This window comes from Brachionichthys hirsutus, chromosome 18, assembly GCF_040956055.1.
Source record: "Brachionichthys hirsutus isolate HB-005 chromosome 18, CSIRO-AGI_Bhir_v1, whole genome shotgun sequence".
NCBI lineage: Eukaryota > Metazoa > Chordata > Actinopteri > Lophiiformes > Brachionichthyidae > Brachionichthys > Brachionichthys hirsutus.
This window is the reverse complement of record NC_090914.1, coordinates 5720257-5741282: the sequence shown is the minus strand read 5'-3', so window position 1 is coordinate 5741282 and position 21026 is coordinate 5720257. Positions and strand designations below refer to the sequence as shown.

The 21026-nt window shown below is 47.9% G+C and overlaps 1 protein-coding gene across 1 annotated transcript; it reads left to right on the top strand.

The window, feature by feature from the left end:
- The first annotated feature begins 599 nt into the window (after nt 1-599).
- On the top strand, nt 600-20207 carry tmem260 (transmembrane protein 260). The gene is given in 17 exon segments (XM_068752135.1): nt 600-976; nt 3120-3151; nt 4459-4610; nt 12342-12519; nt 12598-12711; nt 13133-13303; nt 13305-13313; nt 13401-13441; nt 14737-14823; nt 15625-15733; nt 15861-16033; nt 16905-17076; nt 17370-17509; nt 18028-18204; nt 18843-18896; nt 19176-19260; nt 19392-20207. Coding segments are annotated over 17 exon segments (2055 nt in total). The 5' UTR covers nt 600-867; the 3' UTR covers nt 19644-20207.
- Nucleotides 20208-21026: the final 819 nt, after the last annotated feature.

Here is a 21026-nt window from a genome sequence, read left to right as displayed (position 1 = left end):
AGGCTCTGATTCGGATCAGAGCGGCAGCTATGCTTGAGTTTGGATTGACCTAGAATGTCAACACTCTTAAGCCCGTCCCCTCTGTATCAAACGCTTTGTAATTCATTTAGCGTCATCTCATTCTTCGACGGCACAGTCCAGTGGGACAAAAGGTCACACACCGGATCACATTTAATAACAGCATGTGGAGGAAGTGTGTGTGTGTGTATTCTTGAGTCACACTGCCCACTTGTCAAAGACAGGAAACCACTCTCACACTCCTATTTATAAACAAAAAATATTTGCACAAATTCATAAAGCAATAATTGGTGAGATTATCTCCACTCTTTACTGTGGAAAAAAAACCTCACTGTACGGGTTGAGCCTGCGTTCATAATAAAGGCAGAGCTTCCCTCTGTCTGCCATGTGAACAAAAGTGATGACAGAGCCCAACCTTTTATTTCGAGAATGCATTTTAATTCTATTATATCTTCGTTTTCCAGCCCCAAACTTTAAAACGTGAATCTCAATTTCCAAAGTGAACTCTCGGGGAGAGAAAGCGCCTGGACGGAAGTATCGCGAGTTTACATCGTTAACGAGAATTAAAAGCTGCTACTTCCTGGTAGCACATTTTAGAAGGGCTTCAGTCCGCCTCACCGTCAAAACCTGCGCAAACAGGACCGTAAATGTATTTTCCACTTGTCGCTATATTAATTTTACTTCAGCGCTAGACTAAAATCGTGTTTCACTTGGCTGGTAGCTAAAAAAAAAAAAAACAATCTACTGTCAGCGCTCGAAATGTGCGCATGTTGACGTTAGCTAGCCCGATAGTTATGTTGAGAGAAGCAGATTATTTTTAAGCTATAAGGCATTTATTAAGGAAGAAAAATGTCCACGGAGCAGAAGAAAAGCTGGATACTGACGGGCGCTACGGTTGCTGGTGTCGCCGCGCTGTATGTGCCTTGTGTGCAGAGGACTGTCCCCGGTGGAGACTCAGGTAGGTGCTAGCGAGCAGGTGCACAGGTGAGGTGATGGATGTTAGCTCTATGCTTCTGCCCTGTAATGACCTGGACCCCAACCTCCATGCACAGGATAAGCACTTATAAATGGATGCAGCAATGCCCAACAGAGGACCTAAATCCATTTCATGTAGCAAGCCAGTGTGTTTTCCGTCAGAAAACGAAGAATTAAGCAGCTAAAATTACAAACAGTGCTTAAAAGTGACAGCTTTGTTCCAAAACTTGTAATTGTGGCCTTGAGGCCATGAAGGTTTGTGCGTGTTCGCGTACAAGCTGCTGTGGAGGAGAATGCACATTTTGCAAAAACGAAAGCATCTGAAAAGCTTGGCCAGATATGAGCAAGCAGAGAGATGAGAGGAGTGAGCAGTGCAGCGAGAGCTACGGGGAGCTGGGCTGCTGGTTCCTTTTGAAAAAGAAAATGGCCAGCCCCTTCGCCACAGCGTTTAGGGACGGTGCAGGATGCCCACTCTGATAGTGCCAGCTGAACACCCTTTGGAATTCTCCAGGTCTCCGTCTCTGTGTCCTAATCTCTTTAGGTGTGATGTGCCCTGGAGAGGCTGGAGCGCAGCCCCGCGGTGATGCTGTTGTCTAGGAATGTGAAGTGTGGAAATGATGGGGGGATTATGGGAAGACTGGTGTGGGTGCCCGTGCTCCACCATCACAAAGAGTCTTGGCACTCGTGCCGCTACCCCGTTCAGTCGATATCTTTCCCTTTTTTTTTTTTTTTAGTACTGGGGGCTGCAGAACTGCATTTCTGTGGCACAGAGACGAGTGTTTGGCTCAGTAATAGTTTCTGATTTTCTGTATTGAATGGTGTAAAAGTGTGTCCCACTACTACCATGTAAAGTGAGTGAAATTGAGAAATTGATGAGGGACGGGGAAAGTGTGATGTAAAATGGTGGCAGGTAGCTGGCGGCTCGTGCCGGGCGAGGTGGAGCTGTGAGAACATTTAAGCTGTGCAGGTGGAGGGGTTCTGACTTCATGGTCCGTTAGACTGATAAGAGTTGGGGCTCCTCATATGGCAGAATTTTCGGCATAGCAATTCGCTGTATCGACAAGGTTTGCGAAATGTGTGATGCAGCCAATGTCATCCGAAATGCAGTTGATGGTTGGAGCTGCATCGGGGCTTAAGTTCCTGCTCTGCAAATGTAGACACAGATTCCTTGATCAAAAATAACCTGCATTATTTTCTATTAAGTATTTGAACTCATTTACCTCTTTAGAGTCAATTCTGCATCGCCGCATGTGAATGAATCCACCAGGAATCCCCGCGGAGCTTGCAAATAGGTGAAGTAAATAGACACGCGAGGGCCACTTTTTCATGGACTGCATGGGATGAAGGAAATGACTTCCCATTTTCTACCGGCAGAGGGAGCCTTCCTGAACCCAAACATTTATCACTGTCATTTAATCTGAACCAAATTTCAATTTTCACGAGTGGGAGATGCAAACATTGGGTGAGAAATCAGTATAATTTGAAACGCTCTGGCACAAATGGGTTTACGCCCAGATACGTTAAAGCTTCCTCAAATAGCTCTTAGGGGTTTTCTTTTTCACTTTGTGCTGCGCCTCACGCAGAGCTTGTCACCAAATTGTGCAGCCGGCTCTTATTTTTTACAGCTTACCTCATTCTGTGACTGTCACGAACGCTGCCTTTTCTGTTTGTGCCCAACGGACTCAAGGAGACGTCGAGACGTTGGGAACGTGGGGAGCAAAGAGGCGTCTGGAGCGGCAGGAGAAAGAGGGAGAGGGGGACCCAGGCGTATGGGGGGGGGGGGGGGATGCGAGCATTATTCTCACATCAGCATGTGTGTGTGTCTTTGTGTGACGGCGCATCGGCGAGGGAATCTCATGCGTGGCGTGTGTGTGTTTGTATCTGTGCGGATGTGCTACAGGAAGGGAGGGGGGGGGGGGGAGGCATCAGGGGAGAGGCGAGAGATGAAGAGAATGAGCGTGCCGCTTAGGAAATGTCACACTGGGAAGATTTGTAGGTTTTGATCCTGGCAAATGAATGCAAAACCCCAGCGCAAGTATTTGGTTTGGGAAAACTTTGGGAGCAGACTTGCCTCTTCATAATAATGATTGGGTTTACATTAATTTCCTCCCTCTTCTCTTCCACAGGAGAGCTGATCACCACTGCTTGTGAGCTGGGGGTAAGTATTAGCTGTATTGTTTAATCAATTCGCTCATTAACTCTTATAAGCATTAAGGAAGTTTAATTAAGCATGGGCAGAAAGCAGATTAATTTACTTTCAGTCCACAGGTTCCCCCCCCCCCCCCCCTTCTTTTCTAGACACTTATTTTACTAAGTTGCAAGTAGAGAATGCTATAATTTGCAACCCGTTTTTCAAATCCAATTAAAGTCAATGGTAAGGCGATGGCTTTTGTAGGCTTTGCCTTATGTACCGTATAAGGCTTATTATATCCAGCCCTCTTTTTTTTTTTTTTGTATGTGTGTAAGCCGCGAAGAATGAACTAAATCGGGTTAACAGTTCTAATAAGTTTTATTATTTAATAAAGTTTATTACGCCGCTGTGATCCTTTTAGGGAGGCTGTGTCGGTGTCACTATGCCAGTAATCCTGCCGTTAGTGCTGCAGTCCGTGTGGCCTGCCTGCCTGCCTGCCTGCCTGCCTGCCTGCCTTTCAGGCCTCCCCCGGGGCCTTGCAGGCTGTCCCTCGGTCCCAGGCTGCCCCCCCCCCCCCCCCCCTCTGATCTCTAGAGCTCCAGAGTTCTGCCTCCCCGTGGCCCGCGTCCCTCAGCTGTCCTTCTGCAGCATGTCTGTCCACCGATGCTCTTTTTGTTGACGTTAGCATTTGACATGCTAACACTTCACCAAGCTGCTGTGCTGCCGTTAATTCTCGACTTGTCCTTTGCCCTGTCTGCGTTGACCAGCGGGGGGCAGTCTGTCTCACCTTTCGGCTCTTTGCCCCGTGCGTGACTTGTGCTATCAGTGCCAGGGAATGAGTCTGTGTTTAATGACTGAGCCCTTATCTGGGTGGAGGAGACTTAGTGGCTAATTGCTGTGATTGCTGAGATCCCCCAAGTGGGAATGACTGCTGCTTGGAGGTGGTTTTGGGGGTGGGGTGGGGGGGGGGGGTGAGCTCCACATGCCGCTACCACGGACTCTAGGGAGAAACATTGTCCTTGACAAAGAGGCCAGAGAAAGAGTAGTGAGAAGAGGAAGGAGACGTGAGCTCTGGCGTCGGTCCGTTTACGGCCATGACAGGCAGGGTGTCGCCTATTATTGTCGTTCTGTAACGCACCTACACCAGGATAGCATATTCTACCGCCTAACGATTAATCAATTAAACTATTACGAGTCAGTGTGTGTGTGTGTGTGTGTGTGTGTGTGCTACTCTGCCTCTGATTGGTTCGGAATGACGAGGACGTCTCTCACGCAAGATCCTAGATCCACGCACCAAACGCAGACTAAGGGTGTCGTTCTTATTTTGTCCACAGGTGGCCCATCCCCCGGGATACCCCCTCTTTACCCTGCTGGCTCACCTGGCCATGCGCGTTCTGCCTTCGCTCTCTCCAGCCCACAGTGTCAACCTGATGAGCGGTCTGCTGGGGGCTGCGGCTTGTGGCGCCCTTTGCGTTTCTGTCTGCAAGTAAGCACGACGTTCAATATAATTTCCCACCATTTGTCCGTGTCTCGGTGTTGATCCTCTGCTCTTTGATTTACTTAAAACATTCCTCAGCGTTTCTCGCTCACAGTTTGGCGTCTTCACCGTGAGGTGTAGGACTCGAACGACAAACTCTGCACATCTGTGTCCCGAAAGCGAAACGGTCTGAGGGAGATGTTTCTGAAGTGGAGGGCGCTTTGATACGTTTCCTTGCTGCGTTTTTCCGTCTGGAACAGAAAGTGGCGTTTGTGGGTCCTGACAGGCTGGCAGCGTCGTTCCTGATCCTCTGCTCAGTATTCAGGAGCAGGACCCGGTCACCACCCCCCCCCCCCCCCCCCACCTCGCTGGCCTGCCTGTTTACCCATCACCACCCGTTGTGAGCGTGCGTGTGTATGTATATCCCAATTATTGTACCCTCCAGCCCCCAACGCCCCTCCTCTACTGTCCCCCCCCCCCCATATCCCAGCATGCTCCCAATTCTGACATGGCACGATTTCTTATCTGCCTGTTCTTGCTTCCTGGGCGTGAGATGGACAGAATCACCGGCCCCACTCCTCCCTCTCCCCTCCCTTCAACCATGTCTCCTCTTGCTCAGTCATGAGCGCAGTGGACGGTTCTGTATTGCCATCCATCTCCTCACCCTGCAGCTCTGCCTGCTGCTGACCCGATCGTGTGAGGAGAATTTAACCCCTTTTTTTTTGTGTGATGATCTCCCACAGTTGGTTTGACCTTTTTTTTGCTAATGTTAGTAAATTTACACATTGCATCGTGTCGACATTTGTTTTTCTTTGTCCGTGTTTATGCATACCGTTTTGTAAACATCTGATGTTCTCTTCCAGAATAAGAATTGTTGAATGTGATGTAATATTTTTTCCTGTCCATGTTCACTTTGGTGAAATCCAATTTTGACGGCCATTCTTGTTATTGCAGGCCCTGATCTACCTTCACAGAATACAATCACTCCTCCTTACATCACTCTGCCAAGGATAGGACAGTGAGGAGGACTAAAACAATCGGAGGAGTGCTGCTCTTTTCTTTAAGGCTCTCTGCCGCTGTATCCCCTCTGCCCCCTGGTCTTAATGCATTTGATGAGCTACCAGTCAATTGGACGATTTCAGCTCTTGGCTTAGACGTTTGCAACAATAAATCTGAGGCCAAAAAATATCCATGCAGTCTGGGTGATATTTGGCGCACAGTGTGCATGTTAACCGTTGCCCTGTTTGTAATCTCTGAGGATTTAGATCCAATTTTGGATTATGGTCAAGTTAAAAAGTCATTACGAGGACCTCCTACCCGCACGCCCCCTGAACACGGGCGGCGAGGTCTTCAGCCAGAGCACACAGTCACACCATATAAGCTCTTAAGTATGAACGTATAATCTGTGCTTTCAATTTGAAAAATAAAGCATAAAAGGCTTCGGCCATTATCTGCTCAGGGCCTAGTTTAGGATGAGCTCGTGGCTGTGGATCAGTTGGCACTCCCTCCACCTAATGAGGGGGTTACTGGAGAGGGCAAAAGATGAGGGGGGTGAAAGGGGGAGTGGGATTCTAGATGGCCAAGTTCCTGCTATCATTTCTGGCATATAACTCGTTTATTATTGGTCTGACCGTACAGAGGGCTGACGTGCCGCGTCCCTGCAGGAGTTTCCTTCAGGTGAAATGCCAACGCGGACCAGTTGGCACCCTTGTTCCGAACTCCTCTGTCCTTGCACGAACCGTTTGGCATTCCTTTTTCAACATGACTATTAAGTACGGGAAATTCACACATTGTTTCTCTGCCCTTTTGGGACTCTAATGAACTTTTCAACGATGTCCCAGTGAAGCACGCTTTCTGCCCCTAAAGAAATCATCATTTTGTGTGCTTATTTTCCTCATGGTAAATTATATCGAAGATAATACGAGTACTTGAAGGCAGTTTCTCTCAAATGGTAAATTGTAAGACCTTGAAATTCATCTGGAGTATGCCCAACACGGCGAGCCTTTGAAGTATCAATTTAAATGAGTCAGCCAGATTGCTGTGTTTAATGTGGGGGAATTTAAGTTGATAGGTTTGGAAGCCACTTCTCTCTTTTGCATAAGTTTAAATGCAGCATTTACCCTCCCCCTTTGATTTGTCAATTACACTTCTTTTGGCTTGATCACATGGTTTGATGGCCAAATTGCACGTCTCATTATGTTTTCGCACCGTGGCCTGACGAGCCTTTGAGGATGGCGGTCCGTAAAGATAATTACTATTGATTGCACTCGGAGGTTCGCGGTAAAGAAACGCTTGGCCCGTGAAATGCTAAGGCCTCTTCTGTGAGCCTCGAGTCTAGAAAGAACCTTTGATAGCAGGATAATCCAGACAGCTGGGTTCTCTGTGCTCCCTCGGTTCGCTGTTTTATCTGCCAAAGCTGCTCTGAATCTCCGCTTACCTGTGAGGAATCTCTCCGTTCCTGAGCTTATCCAGAGGAACCAAGGGCAGAGGCATTAGCATGCCGACATCCGTCAGAGCAGGAAAAAACAACCTCCCAACACTCCGTCATCAGCACTTTTTGGTTTGATCACGTGATTACGTAACAGGACTGTGGAAGCACACCTAAAGTTTCTGGCCTCCCGTTTTCCCTGGTGGAGCTGGAGAGAGCCTCAGGACCGGAGGTTGGGCTCGGCGCCATCCACCGCCTTGCTCTGAAGCCCCAGCTCCTTACAAGGACCCTCCACCATATGTCCCTGGTGGCACTTTCGCCTCCTTGCACAAGAGGATTGTTTTTTTTTTTTCCCCCACAGAGAATATCTCTGGGGTCATTTCAAGAGCACCGATGTGTGGGTGTTGTTTGGTGTTGCTTTGCAGTCAGTTGTTTGTTTTGTTACATCCGGAGGTAAGCTGTGACACTTTGGAAACAGCGAATTAGATTTGTTTTTGTGCAACAAAGAGTGTCACCTCTCCTGCAGGTGGAAAGGAGCTGCTGAAGTCGGATTAAAATCTCCACCCCGTGTGGCAACAGGGAGCAGACCCCCGTACCGGCATCCTCTGCAAAGGCAGAAGGGGATTCTGGGTCCGTTTGTCTCGAAGCCCCCAATATCTGTAACTTTTGTTCCATTTCTTCGGTATCTCCCCCGACACATTGTAGTCCAACAGACCCCCCCCTCCATCCTCAGCATGACCAATGTTTCCCCCAGGACTCATCCTCTAATACAGTTAAACAGATGTCTAATGAAGATGTTATTTCCTCATTACTGGCTATGGGTTGGGGATAGAGCGGAGGGAGGGAGGAGGGCTCGATAGGCAGCAGAATACAGCACCAGTTTAATATTCCTTTCGCCCGTGGGCCTGAGATTGTGTCTGCCTCGGACGTCAATATTACATTCCTCACCCACCACAGGCGGTCTTAATAAGGGACCAGGCACGGAGACGGATCAGACTCGGCAATTACAATTCACCCAGAATTAGTTAATGGAATCTATACAGCTACATTTATGTATCACTGGTGTGCGCCTAATGACTTTGTTGGGGGGGAAAAAGCAGCAATAAAAAATGGCATTCAGTGAATTGCATAAAGACATGATTTTTTGTAAATTGTTTCCCCCCGTCTTCCTGTAATTTTTTTGTGTGTTGGGTGGAGATTAAGATGGCATTCTGGGAGAAATTGACATGTCAGTGGTTGCATTGTTTGAGTAGAATTGTTGGTGATTAATTTTACGCGCACTTGGAGCACTGGAGCGCTCTCCTGGAGGAGGGGGTGTCGGAGTGGCGGAACTGGGGAACCTTGTTTTTACCCTCCTTTCTGTCAGAGCAGGCAGCCTCCTCTTTGCATTGAATGTAAAAACGGGAATGACGGGGAAGTGCCGGATTTGTTGGAAAGCTGAGAGTCAGTCCCGAATGTTTGGTTTTTAAACGACAACAAATGTCTCAGTGTAATTAATCATGAAGCCTGGCTCACTGTAACCCTCCAAAGGCAACGGAAGGATGCATTTGCTTTGGAATTACCCACTGAAAGAGATGCTTTCATTTAAAATTACACCTCCACGAAGTTAGGAGATTTATAGAGGCAGTAAAAGAATTGTTGAAGTCAAGGCAACCGCGGCTGAAATATCTTTACAGATTGTGTTATTGTTCAAGACACTAAACCACCGGATATGTTTTATCTTGTAAAGCCCCTCAAAGGAGCGAGAAAATATTACACATCTGTTTTTAACATGCCGCGTGGGATCAGGCGTACCCCTTTAGAATTTAATACAATGATAACACAATGTGGTTATTTTATAACAAATATATTTGAAGACCATAAATAACAATGCTGAAATATTGTGTAGCCTAAATCCATACATCGCCGGGCTGTAAAACACTTTTTTAGGACACCATTATGCATTTATAACAAATAGACAGTGTATAATTGAAAAGCTTAGATTTATATATCACTCTCGGTTTGGCTTAGGCATTTCAAAGCGGAGCATCTGACTCTTACCGCAGCCACACAATAGCTGCTCATTCTCCGTCCGGGTGTCCTGGCCAGAGGGGGAGCTCTGAGGTGCGAGCGAGGGCCAGCTGGAATCCTCAGCTTCATTCCGAGCAGGCCTCCTCCTCCTCTCTCGGGCTCTCGTCTCTTCAGGAATGTGTGATTCCTTTCCAGGACCGCTTCCCCCTAACCGCCACTCGTTTAGAGAGGGGTGCAGCGCTGATCCGTGATGGCACAGCTATTGTCTGTACCCTGGGGTGGTGTGTGTGTGACGGTGGCTACCTTGGCCAGCTTCATCCTGAAGCCTCATTCAATTTGGAGTGCTTGGTGTCGGCTTTTTGTGTGCTGTTATTTTGCACAGATGACTGATGCTGAAACCCTGTGAGGAGTTTGCATGTTCTCCCCGTGTCTGCATGGGTTCTCTCCGGGTTCTCCAGGTCTTCCCACGACTAAAAACATGCAACTTAGGTGAATTGGTTACACTAAATTGTCCGTAGGTGTGTGTGTGTGAATGATTTTCTGTCTTTGTGTGGCCTTGTAATGAACTGGCAGCTTGTTCTTATATCGCCCGTTGACTTTTGGGAGAGGCTCCAGCATGACCCGCAACCCGGTAAGGGACAAAAGCGGTCAGGAAGGGGAATACATTTTGAGAGCGATACGGATACAAAAACATCTGGAGTTTTCCATTTACTTATAATGGATGCTTTAAAAACATATCTTGTAAAACGTGCATCCAATTCACTCACCAAAGATTACAGTCATGAAGGAGTCCGATGCAAAATGTCTTCTGGATCTGATCCAGAATGAGGTCAGGAAAACAGATTAAATTTTAACATTAAAAACGCCATTTACAGAATCTAAAATCAGTTAAAAATGCACATAAACACTTTTACTTTTCGTGGTTGGTGCATAAAGATAGAACCTTTTGATGATGATCCAGATCACCATGTGGACGGTGCAAATCTAATTTATAATTTATAGCACAACAGGTGAATTTCTGGTCCTTTTTCCTTTCCTAACCGCTCCCATTATTCCCGTGCATGTACTTCATTCCGGACTTGATACATTATATTTGCCATGCAGTTAATTACCCAAGTGATGATGCAGCCATTTGGCTGGGAGGATCAGTTCGGTGCCGTTGTCTGAGCGCGTTATTCCCCTGCTGCGTCTTAACTAGGCCATTGTCAGTGAGCCACGGCATTTCAGTGCAGCGGCGTCCTGCGCCCGCATTGAGTCGTGATAACGGGGAACATGCACACACTGGTGTCAAAATGTGTCCGGCTTTTATCTGCACGCCGTGGGAGCAGCCAGCCTGGAGAATGAGCTGTGGAGAGGCCGGGAAGACTGACTGGGGGACCCAGGTGGTCCCACACAGACAGACGGGTCATTTATAGCCCACACTGTGCACACACACACACACACACACACACGCACACCACTGGGCTCTTACAGAATGACAAGCTCTAACAGAGAGATTTGTCAGGCGCTCATGGAAAGTAAAGAAGCAGGAATGTTTGTGTGTCTCTGGAGGTGTGACGAGTGCTGCCTGGCGATCGCACAAAGCTTCAGAGGTGTAATACCAGCACTCCTGGACCCCCCCATGGCTGGTCTGCACCCCAAAATCAGCCCCCCCTGCTAGGGGCATGAGCTGCGGGTTAATTGCCATGCAGGGAGGTAAAGTTATGGGTGCGAGGGTGGGGGGGGGGGGGGGTCTCTACACCTCACACAAGTCCCCATCTTCCCCACACACTCCTCCCTCCCTCCCTTCATCCTTCCTTCAAGTTGCAACTAATTCCTGGAGCGGGGCAGCGAGAGAGACGCCTCTATCTCTTATTAAGACCCACTCCTCGACGCCCAATCAACACAGTGCCCCCCCCCCCCCGCCCCATAAGTGCACACATGCACTTTCACCAAGCTTGCTTTACAGTGAACACAAGAAAAATAGTGGAACGAGGGCGAGAGAAAACCCAAGAAAAAAGGGGAAGTAGTCGCAGCAGAGTTTTTTTTTTTCTTCCATCCTCTCTACTCCGGCTCCTTTTTATTTTTTCCCGATTTACCGCGCTTTCCTCAGAAAGCTCCATTGTTCCCCTCGCCTAAGTCTCATCAGGCCTTTTGTGGCCGACTATCACAGCGGCAGGCAGAGAGCTGGAAATGTAATAAATGGTATCATGCCTTGTGATTAATGGCGGCGCTTATGAGTCAGGTCTGATAACGGGCCTGCTCTCTACTCAATTTCAGATACCGTTAATGGAATCTGTCTTCTGCGATTGTAATGTGAGAGCGCCTAATTTGCTATGGAGCTTGAAGCTGTCACCGGCAAGGGATTGTGGGGTCATAAGGGACCTGGCAGCCGTTTGGCCTGCAGCTTGTATCTGCGGCGCTGAATAGAGCAGCTCTCTGCCTGTCAGTTAGCTGATAGGCTGATGAGGACTCTAAGCCACTGCACACAATGGCGGGAAGGGCCATACTGCCTGACTTCCCTAATTGTCGAGCCCTGCTCATATTTCAGAGCCAGCATGCTAGGGACTGTGCTGTTTTTCTTTTCTCTTTTTCTCCCCTCTCTCTTCTTGAACTTTTTTTTCTTCCTTTTTCTTTATTTCATCCTTTATCCAGCGCACTGTCTCACCCCCTGAACGCCACGCTTTTCTCTCCCCTCTCCCCATCATTTGTCGCCTCCCTTTCTCCCCCCCCCCCCCTCCTCTGTCTCTCATTTTAGTAAGTGGTGGGTCTTAGCGTGTGACAGATTATCCCAAGTTTGCTTCCGTTACCGCTGCGGAGATGGAGACGGTGCAGGAGAGGGAGGAAGGGAAACTTTTGTGCACACATTTATATTTAAGAAGCTGAGGATAACAGGCTATCTCTAGCACGGCGGTTTCTGTGGCAGTCTGCTCCAGATCAACCGGCTGCTGAGGGGTGGGGGGTGGGGGGGGGGGGGGGGGGGGGTGTTCACGATATGTGGAATGGCCCAATTCACCAAGTATTTTTCAAGGTCTTGTTCACGAAGCAAACTTGGGTCGGAGGAGATTATAATGGGTCCTCAAATTAGTCTGAGAGAAGTGGTGGCTTTTTTTTTTTAATGGCAAAAAAAAAGTAATTTATCTACAGTAAGGCTGCTGACTTTGTTTTGCCTTTCTTAATGCAGTTTGACTTGGGTCAGATACAAAACGTAAAGAAGTTCGCATGGACAATATGATTTCATATGTGTGTTTTTTTTTTGTTTAGATTTGGAAAAATTCAAATTCATCCAAGAAAACTGAATGTCTCTCCTCCGTCACTGCCAGGGTGGCGGGTCCCGGTCCCGGGGCGGTTCTAGCCGGAGGACTGTTCGCCGTGTCCAGGCTGAGCTGGCAGTGGTCCATGGTGGCGGAGGTCTTCACCCTCAACAACTTCTTCGTCGGCCTGCTCTTCTTCTTGACTGCCAGCTTCCGCTGTGCTGAAAACGCCCCCCAGAGGAGGAAGGTGCCTCCAGTGCAGCGCATGCGTCAGTTTGCCCTCGTCACTCCCTGATAATAAAACTTCAGCTACCATTCTTGTCAGATTGCGTGTTTGGGAGCCATGTGCTGCGGTTTGGGGCTCTGCAACCAGCATACCCTGGTTCTGTATGTACTGGTCATCATTCCCTGGGTCCTTCACCAACTTTACTGTCGCAGGGTAAGAGCTCACACGGAGCAGATTTTAAATGTGTGGGTAACATTTCTAGCTGTGGGCACTGTGCTGAGTGCAGGCAGCATTAAAGATCCCACTTTCCATCGTTGCCACTTTGTGGACAGTAAAGCGGAAATACTTTTGTATACCTTTTTAAAAAGGTATGAACGGAAAAGGCTTATCCAAGAAAAAATAAGCCTGGTTGCAGTTTTTCCTGGCAGAGATAAAAATATGTATATTCTCTGGAAAACCTTCCTTAGTTCAAATCCAGTTTTCTCAGAAGGAGATCTGAACTGACTAATTTCCCAGCAAACTTTAAAACAAGTTCATATTAGAGCTGGATTTAACGCCTGTGTATTAAGACAAGGGATAACTGTGAACATTACGGTGTGTTGGGAAAACGTCTCTGTCCAAACTGTGTCAACAGGAACTGTCCTTGCGTGGCCTCGTTTCTCTCGGACTCTGCTTCCTGGCTGGTTTCTTGCCCTACGTCTACCTGCCCATCTCCTCCTGTCTCAACGCAGCCCGGTGGGAGCTGGGGGATCAGACATCCCTGTCGGGTCTCCTGACCCACCTGCTGAGGGCTGAATATGGTACCCTTCAGCCTGGTAAGTGCTCCTCGTGCCTGAATAAACGGGTCATTCTCGTATTGCGCTGACGTAAACCAAAGTGTTGTGTTCTTGTTGGGTTTGCAGGCAAAGACAGAGAGCGCTGCAAACCTGACCACAATGCTGAAGTGAGTCCATTTCTTTTTGTTTTTTTTATTATTTTGGTCAAACTTATATATTCTGAATGGATTAATCACAGTTCTTTCAAATTACTTGACAACATGGATTTTTTCATACACCACATTGCTTTTTATTGTAAGATTTCCTAAAGACTACAATTGATCATAAGTTATATTATTAATTACCAGATATTATTACCGGAGAGGGAAGAATAGAATAACTTCGATCACAATCAAAGTGAGGGTTCTAGAAATGAACCATGTTCTAGAGAACCCGATCACTCTCTGGTCTGGGTCGTGTGTTCTACGCAGGTGTAACCACAGACATTCCCATCTGTTCTGAGACCTCGTTCCTTTCGCCATCTCTCTTCTCCCCCAGCAGCTTTTGTTCTTCCCATTCCACTCTCTTCCATCAAAGCAGAACTGAACCTGCTTAGAGGGGCCAAATCGCTGTGTTCTGTTTCTCCAGCAGTTTGAAATGATCACTCAGCTCTGGTGTTTAAGCGTGACAAGCTGTGATGACAGACACTGCAATAGAGCTGGAGAAATTGTATTTTTCCACTTCAGCACCCATGCTCCCCCCCCCCCCCCCCCCCCCATTCCATCTCTTCTACCCAATTCCCTCCCTTTTTCTCCACCATCACCATTGCCGTCATCCCACTCCTGCTATCTCTCCAGCTGACAGGATGGGGGGGGGGGGTACATGTGCGTCTTAAGACCCCCTACTACCAGCCCCCCCCCCCTCATTCTGCCAGGCACCCACCCATTCCCCATCACCCCTGCTGCTTTGATGGACGAGCACACCTTCAAGATGGGGAAGAGAGGCGAACATGACAGGCATGTCGCACTGGAGACGTAAACCCAGTGGAGAAGCTGACACACGGACCCACAAACACACGTTTGTGTGAGCACATTCGTATAAAGTGCACGTTGGGAGATACAGAGACTCAATAAGCTGTCAAATAGAGATGGGTATTAAGGAAGAGGCAGGAAACTATCGCTCTGCTCTGAGCAAGCGCTTTGTGACTGACAGCCACTGTGGGGAGAGGAAGGGGCAGTGTGTGTTTGTGTGTGTGTGTGTGTGTGTGTGTGTGGGGGGGGGGGGGGGTTGACACAGCCATTCGTATCTGTCAATCTTATTGAAAGGGGGAGTTCACAGTCCAAGGAGTTAGTTTTGATTTGGGATGGAGACCGTTTAATAACTGCTGTCCTTGAGTTCAGTAGTAGAGTGGGGGGTAATTGAGCTCTTCTTTGGTGTCTGTCACACATTGCATGCATTTGTGTGTGTGTGTGTGTGTGTGCAGGGCCCAGCTGGACCACTGCCTGGCAGACCTGTCCCCTCCTGTTCTGGTCCTGGCAGGAACAGGTCTCCTCCTCTCCTCGCGGGACAGGTGGGGGATGAGCAAAATTCCGAAGCTGAAAGCGGCGAACTCTTGTCACACACATCTCAGCAGCCGCTTCCTACCAAAAATCTAATCCCCCCCCCCCCCCCTCGAGAAAAGACGGGGAACAAAACCACTGACAAAAATACTGATGTTAGAAAAAAAGAATTAAAACCCCCACAGAGGCACGTAACTGTCGAGCTGTCGTGATGCGCTGCATTCAAATTAAGAGAGGCGGATACGTGTTTTGGATTTTCACAAATATGTTTGTGTAGTAAATCACAGCTTTTCTGTATCTGCATGTGACGTGTGATCCAATGTTTCATAGAAGTTATAGAAATACAATGTATTTAATGTTAAAATGTTGAGGAAAGGTGGATGTATATAAATAACAATACTTATTTTTTTTTTTATCCATTGTGCAAAATGTGAAGAAAACACAAAAACAGAATTTTGACTTTCAGGAGTCGTCGGATCATCAGGGATGAAACCGGGAGACTTTTTTTTTTATCTGCATTGAAACAGTTTCTCGTGTTCAGATGATTTGTTTTTGCCATAAGGGCAGCGTGTTTTCTTTTTTCCCTGTGTAAGTACATTTTACAGCTGTGCTGTAATGAGTCTGTGATTCAGTGGTTGGCAGCAGCTCATTATGACTCAGTCCGCATTAGAAAATCAATCATGAACCTCTGAGCTGGCTCCTGCGTGCATTTACTCTTGTGCTCTTATCTCTAGGCCTGAATTAATATACTTATGGACTTCCTCAAAACATGTTTAAAAAAAATAAATAACTGGTGTTCCTTCCTAACACAGGACGTGTGGCTCCGTGTCCTGGCTGCTGGCCACCATGCTTTTGGTCTACTCTGTGTTCTTCGCTTGGCGAGCCAACCTGGACATCGGAAGTCCCCTACTGCTTGGAGTGGTGAGCTACGAGACCTCATGTCATTTCTCTAATAGTTTCTAATGTATCGAGTCAAACGTGTAGAATGCACATCCTACCAAGACACTGATTTTACATGTGTCTGTGCATTCGTGGTCGCTTCTTGCAGGTCGAGCGTTTCTGGCTCCAGAGCGATGCTGCAGTGTGCGTGCTGGCAGGCCTCGGATTGAGCCGGACACACAGCGAGCTGGAGAGGAGGCTGGGCCATGGGGGATTTTGGAAGACTATTTCCTGGGTCTTCACCACAGCTCTTCTGGCCCATATGGTGCACACCAATCACAGGTGAGTGTTGCAACAAACACCGTTTTGGTGTGAAAAAGTAAAGATTTCAAACACAGGATTTTTTTTTAGATTTTTCATTGTTCCTGTTCACAGTGACACATTGAGTTGCGATTTAAACATGATTCTTTGGGATTAAAATGCAGACTCTTTATGTTAACTAACAGTGTAGTCAATTTAGCCCTTTGGTGATACATCACATAGCAGAGACATAAACATACATAAAAATACCTAGTTTATAATAACATTTTAATCTCAGGGCCACCGCCCTGGTCCCAAATGTGTGTACTTTATATTTAAATATTTCTGCTTTAATAAAGTTAAAATTAAATAAAAAATGATGTTCTCATTCTAGGTTCTTCTAAAATCCTCATGCATAAGATTCCCCTGAGTCAACCTGATTTGTTTCTCCTCTGTGCTTCACGCAGCAGGTTTGAACTCCACATGTCAGGCTCTTCTCTCTCTGTTCAGCCCATGGTAGCGGCTAAAGAGAGGCACGGTTAGCACATAGATTCCTCTCTCAGAGCTCAGTCTGAGATGTTAGCCTTTCGAGAAGGCAGATTACACCAGCGTAGTGCTGGGGAGTGCCAGACAGCCATCACTGAGCGGCTTTGATCAAGGGCAGAGCCATGGCCTGTGCTGTCAGACCCATCACACCTGTCTACCCACGATTAGATAGGCAGCCAGAGTGCTTTGCAGAGGGGAAGGGGCGGGGGGGGGGCACTGACAACTTGGAAGTGCACCTATAAACCGAGGCTTTCTCTCACATACACTTCTAAGCAGTGGTGAGGAGGCTCCATGAATTCAGGCATACACAACTTTAAGTTTTGATGACATGAAACATTTTAATGATCCATATGCTGATAAATCCTAGGGAGTGTGATCAGAGCAGAAACAATGTGATCGAGAGGTTCGGCGAAGAGATTCTGGCCTCCATCCCAACAAACTCCATCATCCTGACCAGAGGAGATCTGCCTGGAAACTCCCTGCGCTACTTATTCTACTGCCGGGGGGAACGGCCAGATGTGCGTCTGGTCGACCAGGAGGTCAGAGCTTCCATTTCTAAACTGTTTTGAATTTGTTCTCCTCAATGTCGGTTTTTTTCAAGAACAGTTTAATTTAAGAACTAAAACAAAACAATAAAATTATAATTACTGCAGTATACCTGCATTCCAAAGATAGTTCAAGAGGCATCATACGTTTGGGTTGTTTGAAGCACCCACATCTGTAGTATACCAGCTTTCTGAACTTTGTGCTTTTAAATAAATTGTACGCAGATAAATGATCTAACTGCTAATCTCAGTGGAATAAAGCTGGTGGAACACTTTCTTTTGTCTAGATGATGACTTACACGTGGTACGTGGCCAAGCTGGCACGGCACCACCCAGGAGTCCACTTTCCTGGCCTCTGGTGGGACCCAGTCCACCCTAAGGGGAAAGACACCTTCAGCCTGGAGCAGTTTCTGTCCCGCAACACTGAGTGAGTCCCGGCGCGTGAGCTGAACTGATGAATTGAAGGCTGTAAAATTGACAGGGGGTGAAATCGGGAGAGCAACAATGATTCAAATGAATAAGTGGGTGTTCTAATGAGGTATCGGTGGGACGGTCGACAGCGCTGAGTGCATGGAGAAGATAAGCCTGTAGAACTACCGAGGCCACAAAAGGAGTCTGATGAACTCCACAAGTTGACTAATCTACTTGATTTGGTTAAACGGTCTCTCGCTGCTCACCCACTCGCTCAGATGATCCAAGAACTGTCTGGAGACCTGTTAATACCAAACCCACTAGGGGGCAGTGTTTGCCAGGCCAACATGCCTGTCTCTCAGCAGGGGGGGCAGCTCTGACCTGTGGAATTAACCCCCAGGGCTGAGGCCTTGGGGGAAGATTGAAGGTGTTGGGATTTTCCCGTGACTCGTGTCATTAGCTGTTACCTGGGAGGATGGTGTGAACAAGCCCCTCTCTGTTCTCTCTCTTTCTCTCTCTCTCCCTCTCCTGTAGCAGGGATGTGTTTGCCTGCATTGGGCTGCCGGACGGGGACCCGAGCTGGAAGCGTAGCTTTTCTCGTTGGCCCCTCGGTGTTTGCGACTACCTGGTGCCGGTCCAGAGGCAGTTTCACCCTGAGGACTGGGCACGTCGAACCCGAAGCCTCTACAACTGGAGCGAGCCATACGACAGGTACATGCATAAGGACCTCTGGACATGCAGCCCTTCCATTTTCCTCCTCTTAATTAGATTTAAGGTAAAATATGGAAGCGAGAATCAAATCTATCCCCCCCCCCTATGTGGTCTTCAGCCATCCGTCGGTGAGGTTTTTCCGCTGTGATTCACCTCTTTGTGAAGTCAACCAGAGCAAGACATTATGCCTTCGGCCATTTGAAAATGAGTCTGAAGATGAAAAATAATGAGTTCCTTTACTGCATTTTTGTCAATAGCTGTGTCAAAAGTAGAATTAGTCAAAGCTGCATATTCTGTTGCCGTTGCCAGCAGCCCTTCGCTCGCGCCGATATCCACGGATGAATACTGTGACATTATTTCCCCCCGCACCCTCACGACAAGCGTGTCCTGCTGATGCCCACAAGCCAAATATTAGCTCGGGAGCCCGGTTAAAATATTCTTTTGAAGAAGAGGTCAAGTGTTTACGGTGAACAAAGTGGGGAAAAAAAAAAGAGGAGATGTGGTTTCACGCCATGTCTAATGGAGCGGCTGGTATTGTTAGCCCCTCTTTAATGTTCATGCAGCAAACATTTGATGTCGAGTGCTAACGCTAGAAGCTGCGCATACAAAGAAGTGTTTGTTTGTTTGTTTGTGAACAGATTCCATCCTAAATTATGGGAGCATGTCGCCAATGAGGAGATGTGGCAAGCCAGGTAAACCTCTAATTACCTCTTTGTTAAGGTTGCGTTGCGTTCGCGTTGCGTTCGCGTGCAGATGAAAAGCGGTGTCATTCTTCATACTTGCCCACTAGAACATCTCCATAAACCAGTCTTGTGTGGCAGAGCATTTAGGTGAACGTTCCGTTTGGTATCGGCATCTCCATAAATCATGGAGTGGGGGGGGGGGGGGGGGGGGGGGGGCGTCTGCGAGTGTGGATCTGCATGGCTCATCCATCCAGCACTTAGCCCCGAGCCCTGCGTGCTTTGTTTCAGGATGAAGACGGCTTTCTTTCTGTTTGACCTGGCAGAAGGGATGCAGGCGGCGGGGAGAGCTCGTCTCTTTGAGCTGTCTTACACCGTGAGTCTGACCTCGACAAACTTGCAGCCATGATGGGGGGGGGGGGGGGGGGCAGATTTAAGTGCTTCAAAAGGCAAAGCATGACGTATTCAGGAGCTTTTCTGCTCTTGTGTTTTGTGTTTGCTGGTCAGTTGTACAAGGAGCTTGTGGAGGCCCAGTCAAACTACCCTTCAAACTGGGACAAGAACTTTGCGTTGGCCTGCGAGAAGCTGCTTCGCTCGGCTCACCGGGGCTACAGTCCGGATGACCTGCTGACCTGCAGCGCTCGCCACTTCCGGCTCTACCTGGAGAAGGAGCCCGGTGATCCCCAGGAGCAGGCCATACGCTCGGCTGTTACTCACCTGCTCGAAGAGCGGGACGGTCGCCACCAGAGACAAACGTGACGAGCTCCAGAGACATCTACGGAACACTAGTAGCACCGTCAGGGATGCCCGTGGGCTGAATGTCTCTACCTGAGGGTAAAAGGCGTGGTTTGTGGGGAGGTCCAATGCTGTTTAGGTTGGACTGTCAGTAAAGGGACAAAGTTTTGGGCTTGATTAAAGCGCCGACATGGAACTGCTGGTTTCATATGGGACAGGAAACCACCATGATTCACGAGGCAAATGTTTACAGTCGCTCGGGGACGAGGCTGGACGGACCCTAATCGAGCTGTTCTCCCCTCAAACTCACCCTTTTGATTGCTCTATCGTTGCGTCTCCTCCTTTTTCTCTGTCCTCTTCTGCTCTCACAGTTTTTAACGTGCTGATGATTATTTTTTGCCTCAGCCACCACTCTAGTTCTCGCACTGGAATGGCCGTGCCGAGATTGAGGGAAAACCAATTTGGGGGCAGAAATGGGGGATTAGAGCCGCCGTTTAATCTAGGACAGACTTGCGCTGTGCCACATAGTCCTCCCCACCCCCCCCCCCCCCGACTCACCCCTCTACCCATCCATCAGTCCATCTTAGATGGTCCTTTAAATGTTTAAAACTAATGGATTCGATGAGTTGTTTTTTTTTTTACTCTCTTCTTTCCTGCTAGGAGGGCTGTAATCCCTCGTGGATTTAAATAAAATGTTAAATGTCACAATGCCAGGGATCCTTTTAAAGTTGTGTTGTCGTGTGCGTGTGTGTTGATTTGTGTTTGCATGTCAACATGTGTGTATTGCCCGGAGCGACATATAAACATGGGGACACTGGAAATAGAGGAGTCATGCAAACTCCACAGAAAACATGCGAGAGCATCGGCCTCCGAGGAAGAGCCAGCGTTTAGCTGTGTGAGGGATGATTGGGATAAAACGTAACCTACAATCGGTGAGCGAGCCGGAGTCGCTCGTCTCTGTTTTGCTCTCGGGGCCCTGAACCTCAACGAACCGTTTTTTTTTTTATATCCAGATCAGAACTGAAGGAGCCATTTGTCTTGAAATGCTGTTCAGTGACGTCAAACCAATGCCTTGGCAGGAGCTTTACAAAACGCTGCTGAGATGCCACTAGAACGAGAAGGACACTGAGTGCATGCGCGTTTTCTCTAGCCGGTCGGCGAGCGAGCCGGGCTATGGGTTCAACCTTTCTCACGTGAAAGGAGACAAACTATCACTCTGATTTCTACAAATTGAATGTTTCAATGAAGATTCTACTTACGGCATTTGACTCTTTTTTTTTTTTTTTTCCACCGTGCTAGACCGTTTCAATCACAAAAAATGCTCAAACTTGTTCCAACCATTTGTTTTCTATTTGCATTAGAATCTCTTGTCTCTTGGCCTCCTTCTTTTCTTTACTCCACTTTCTT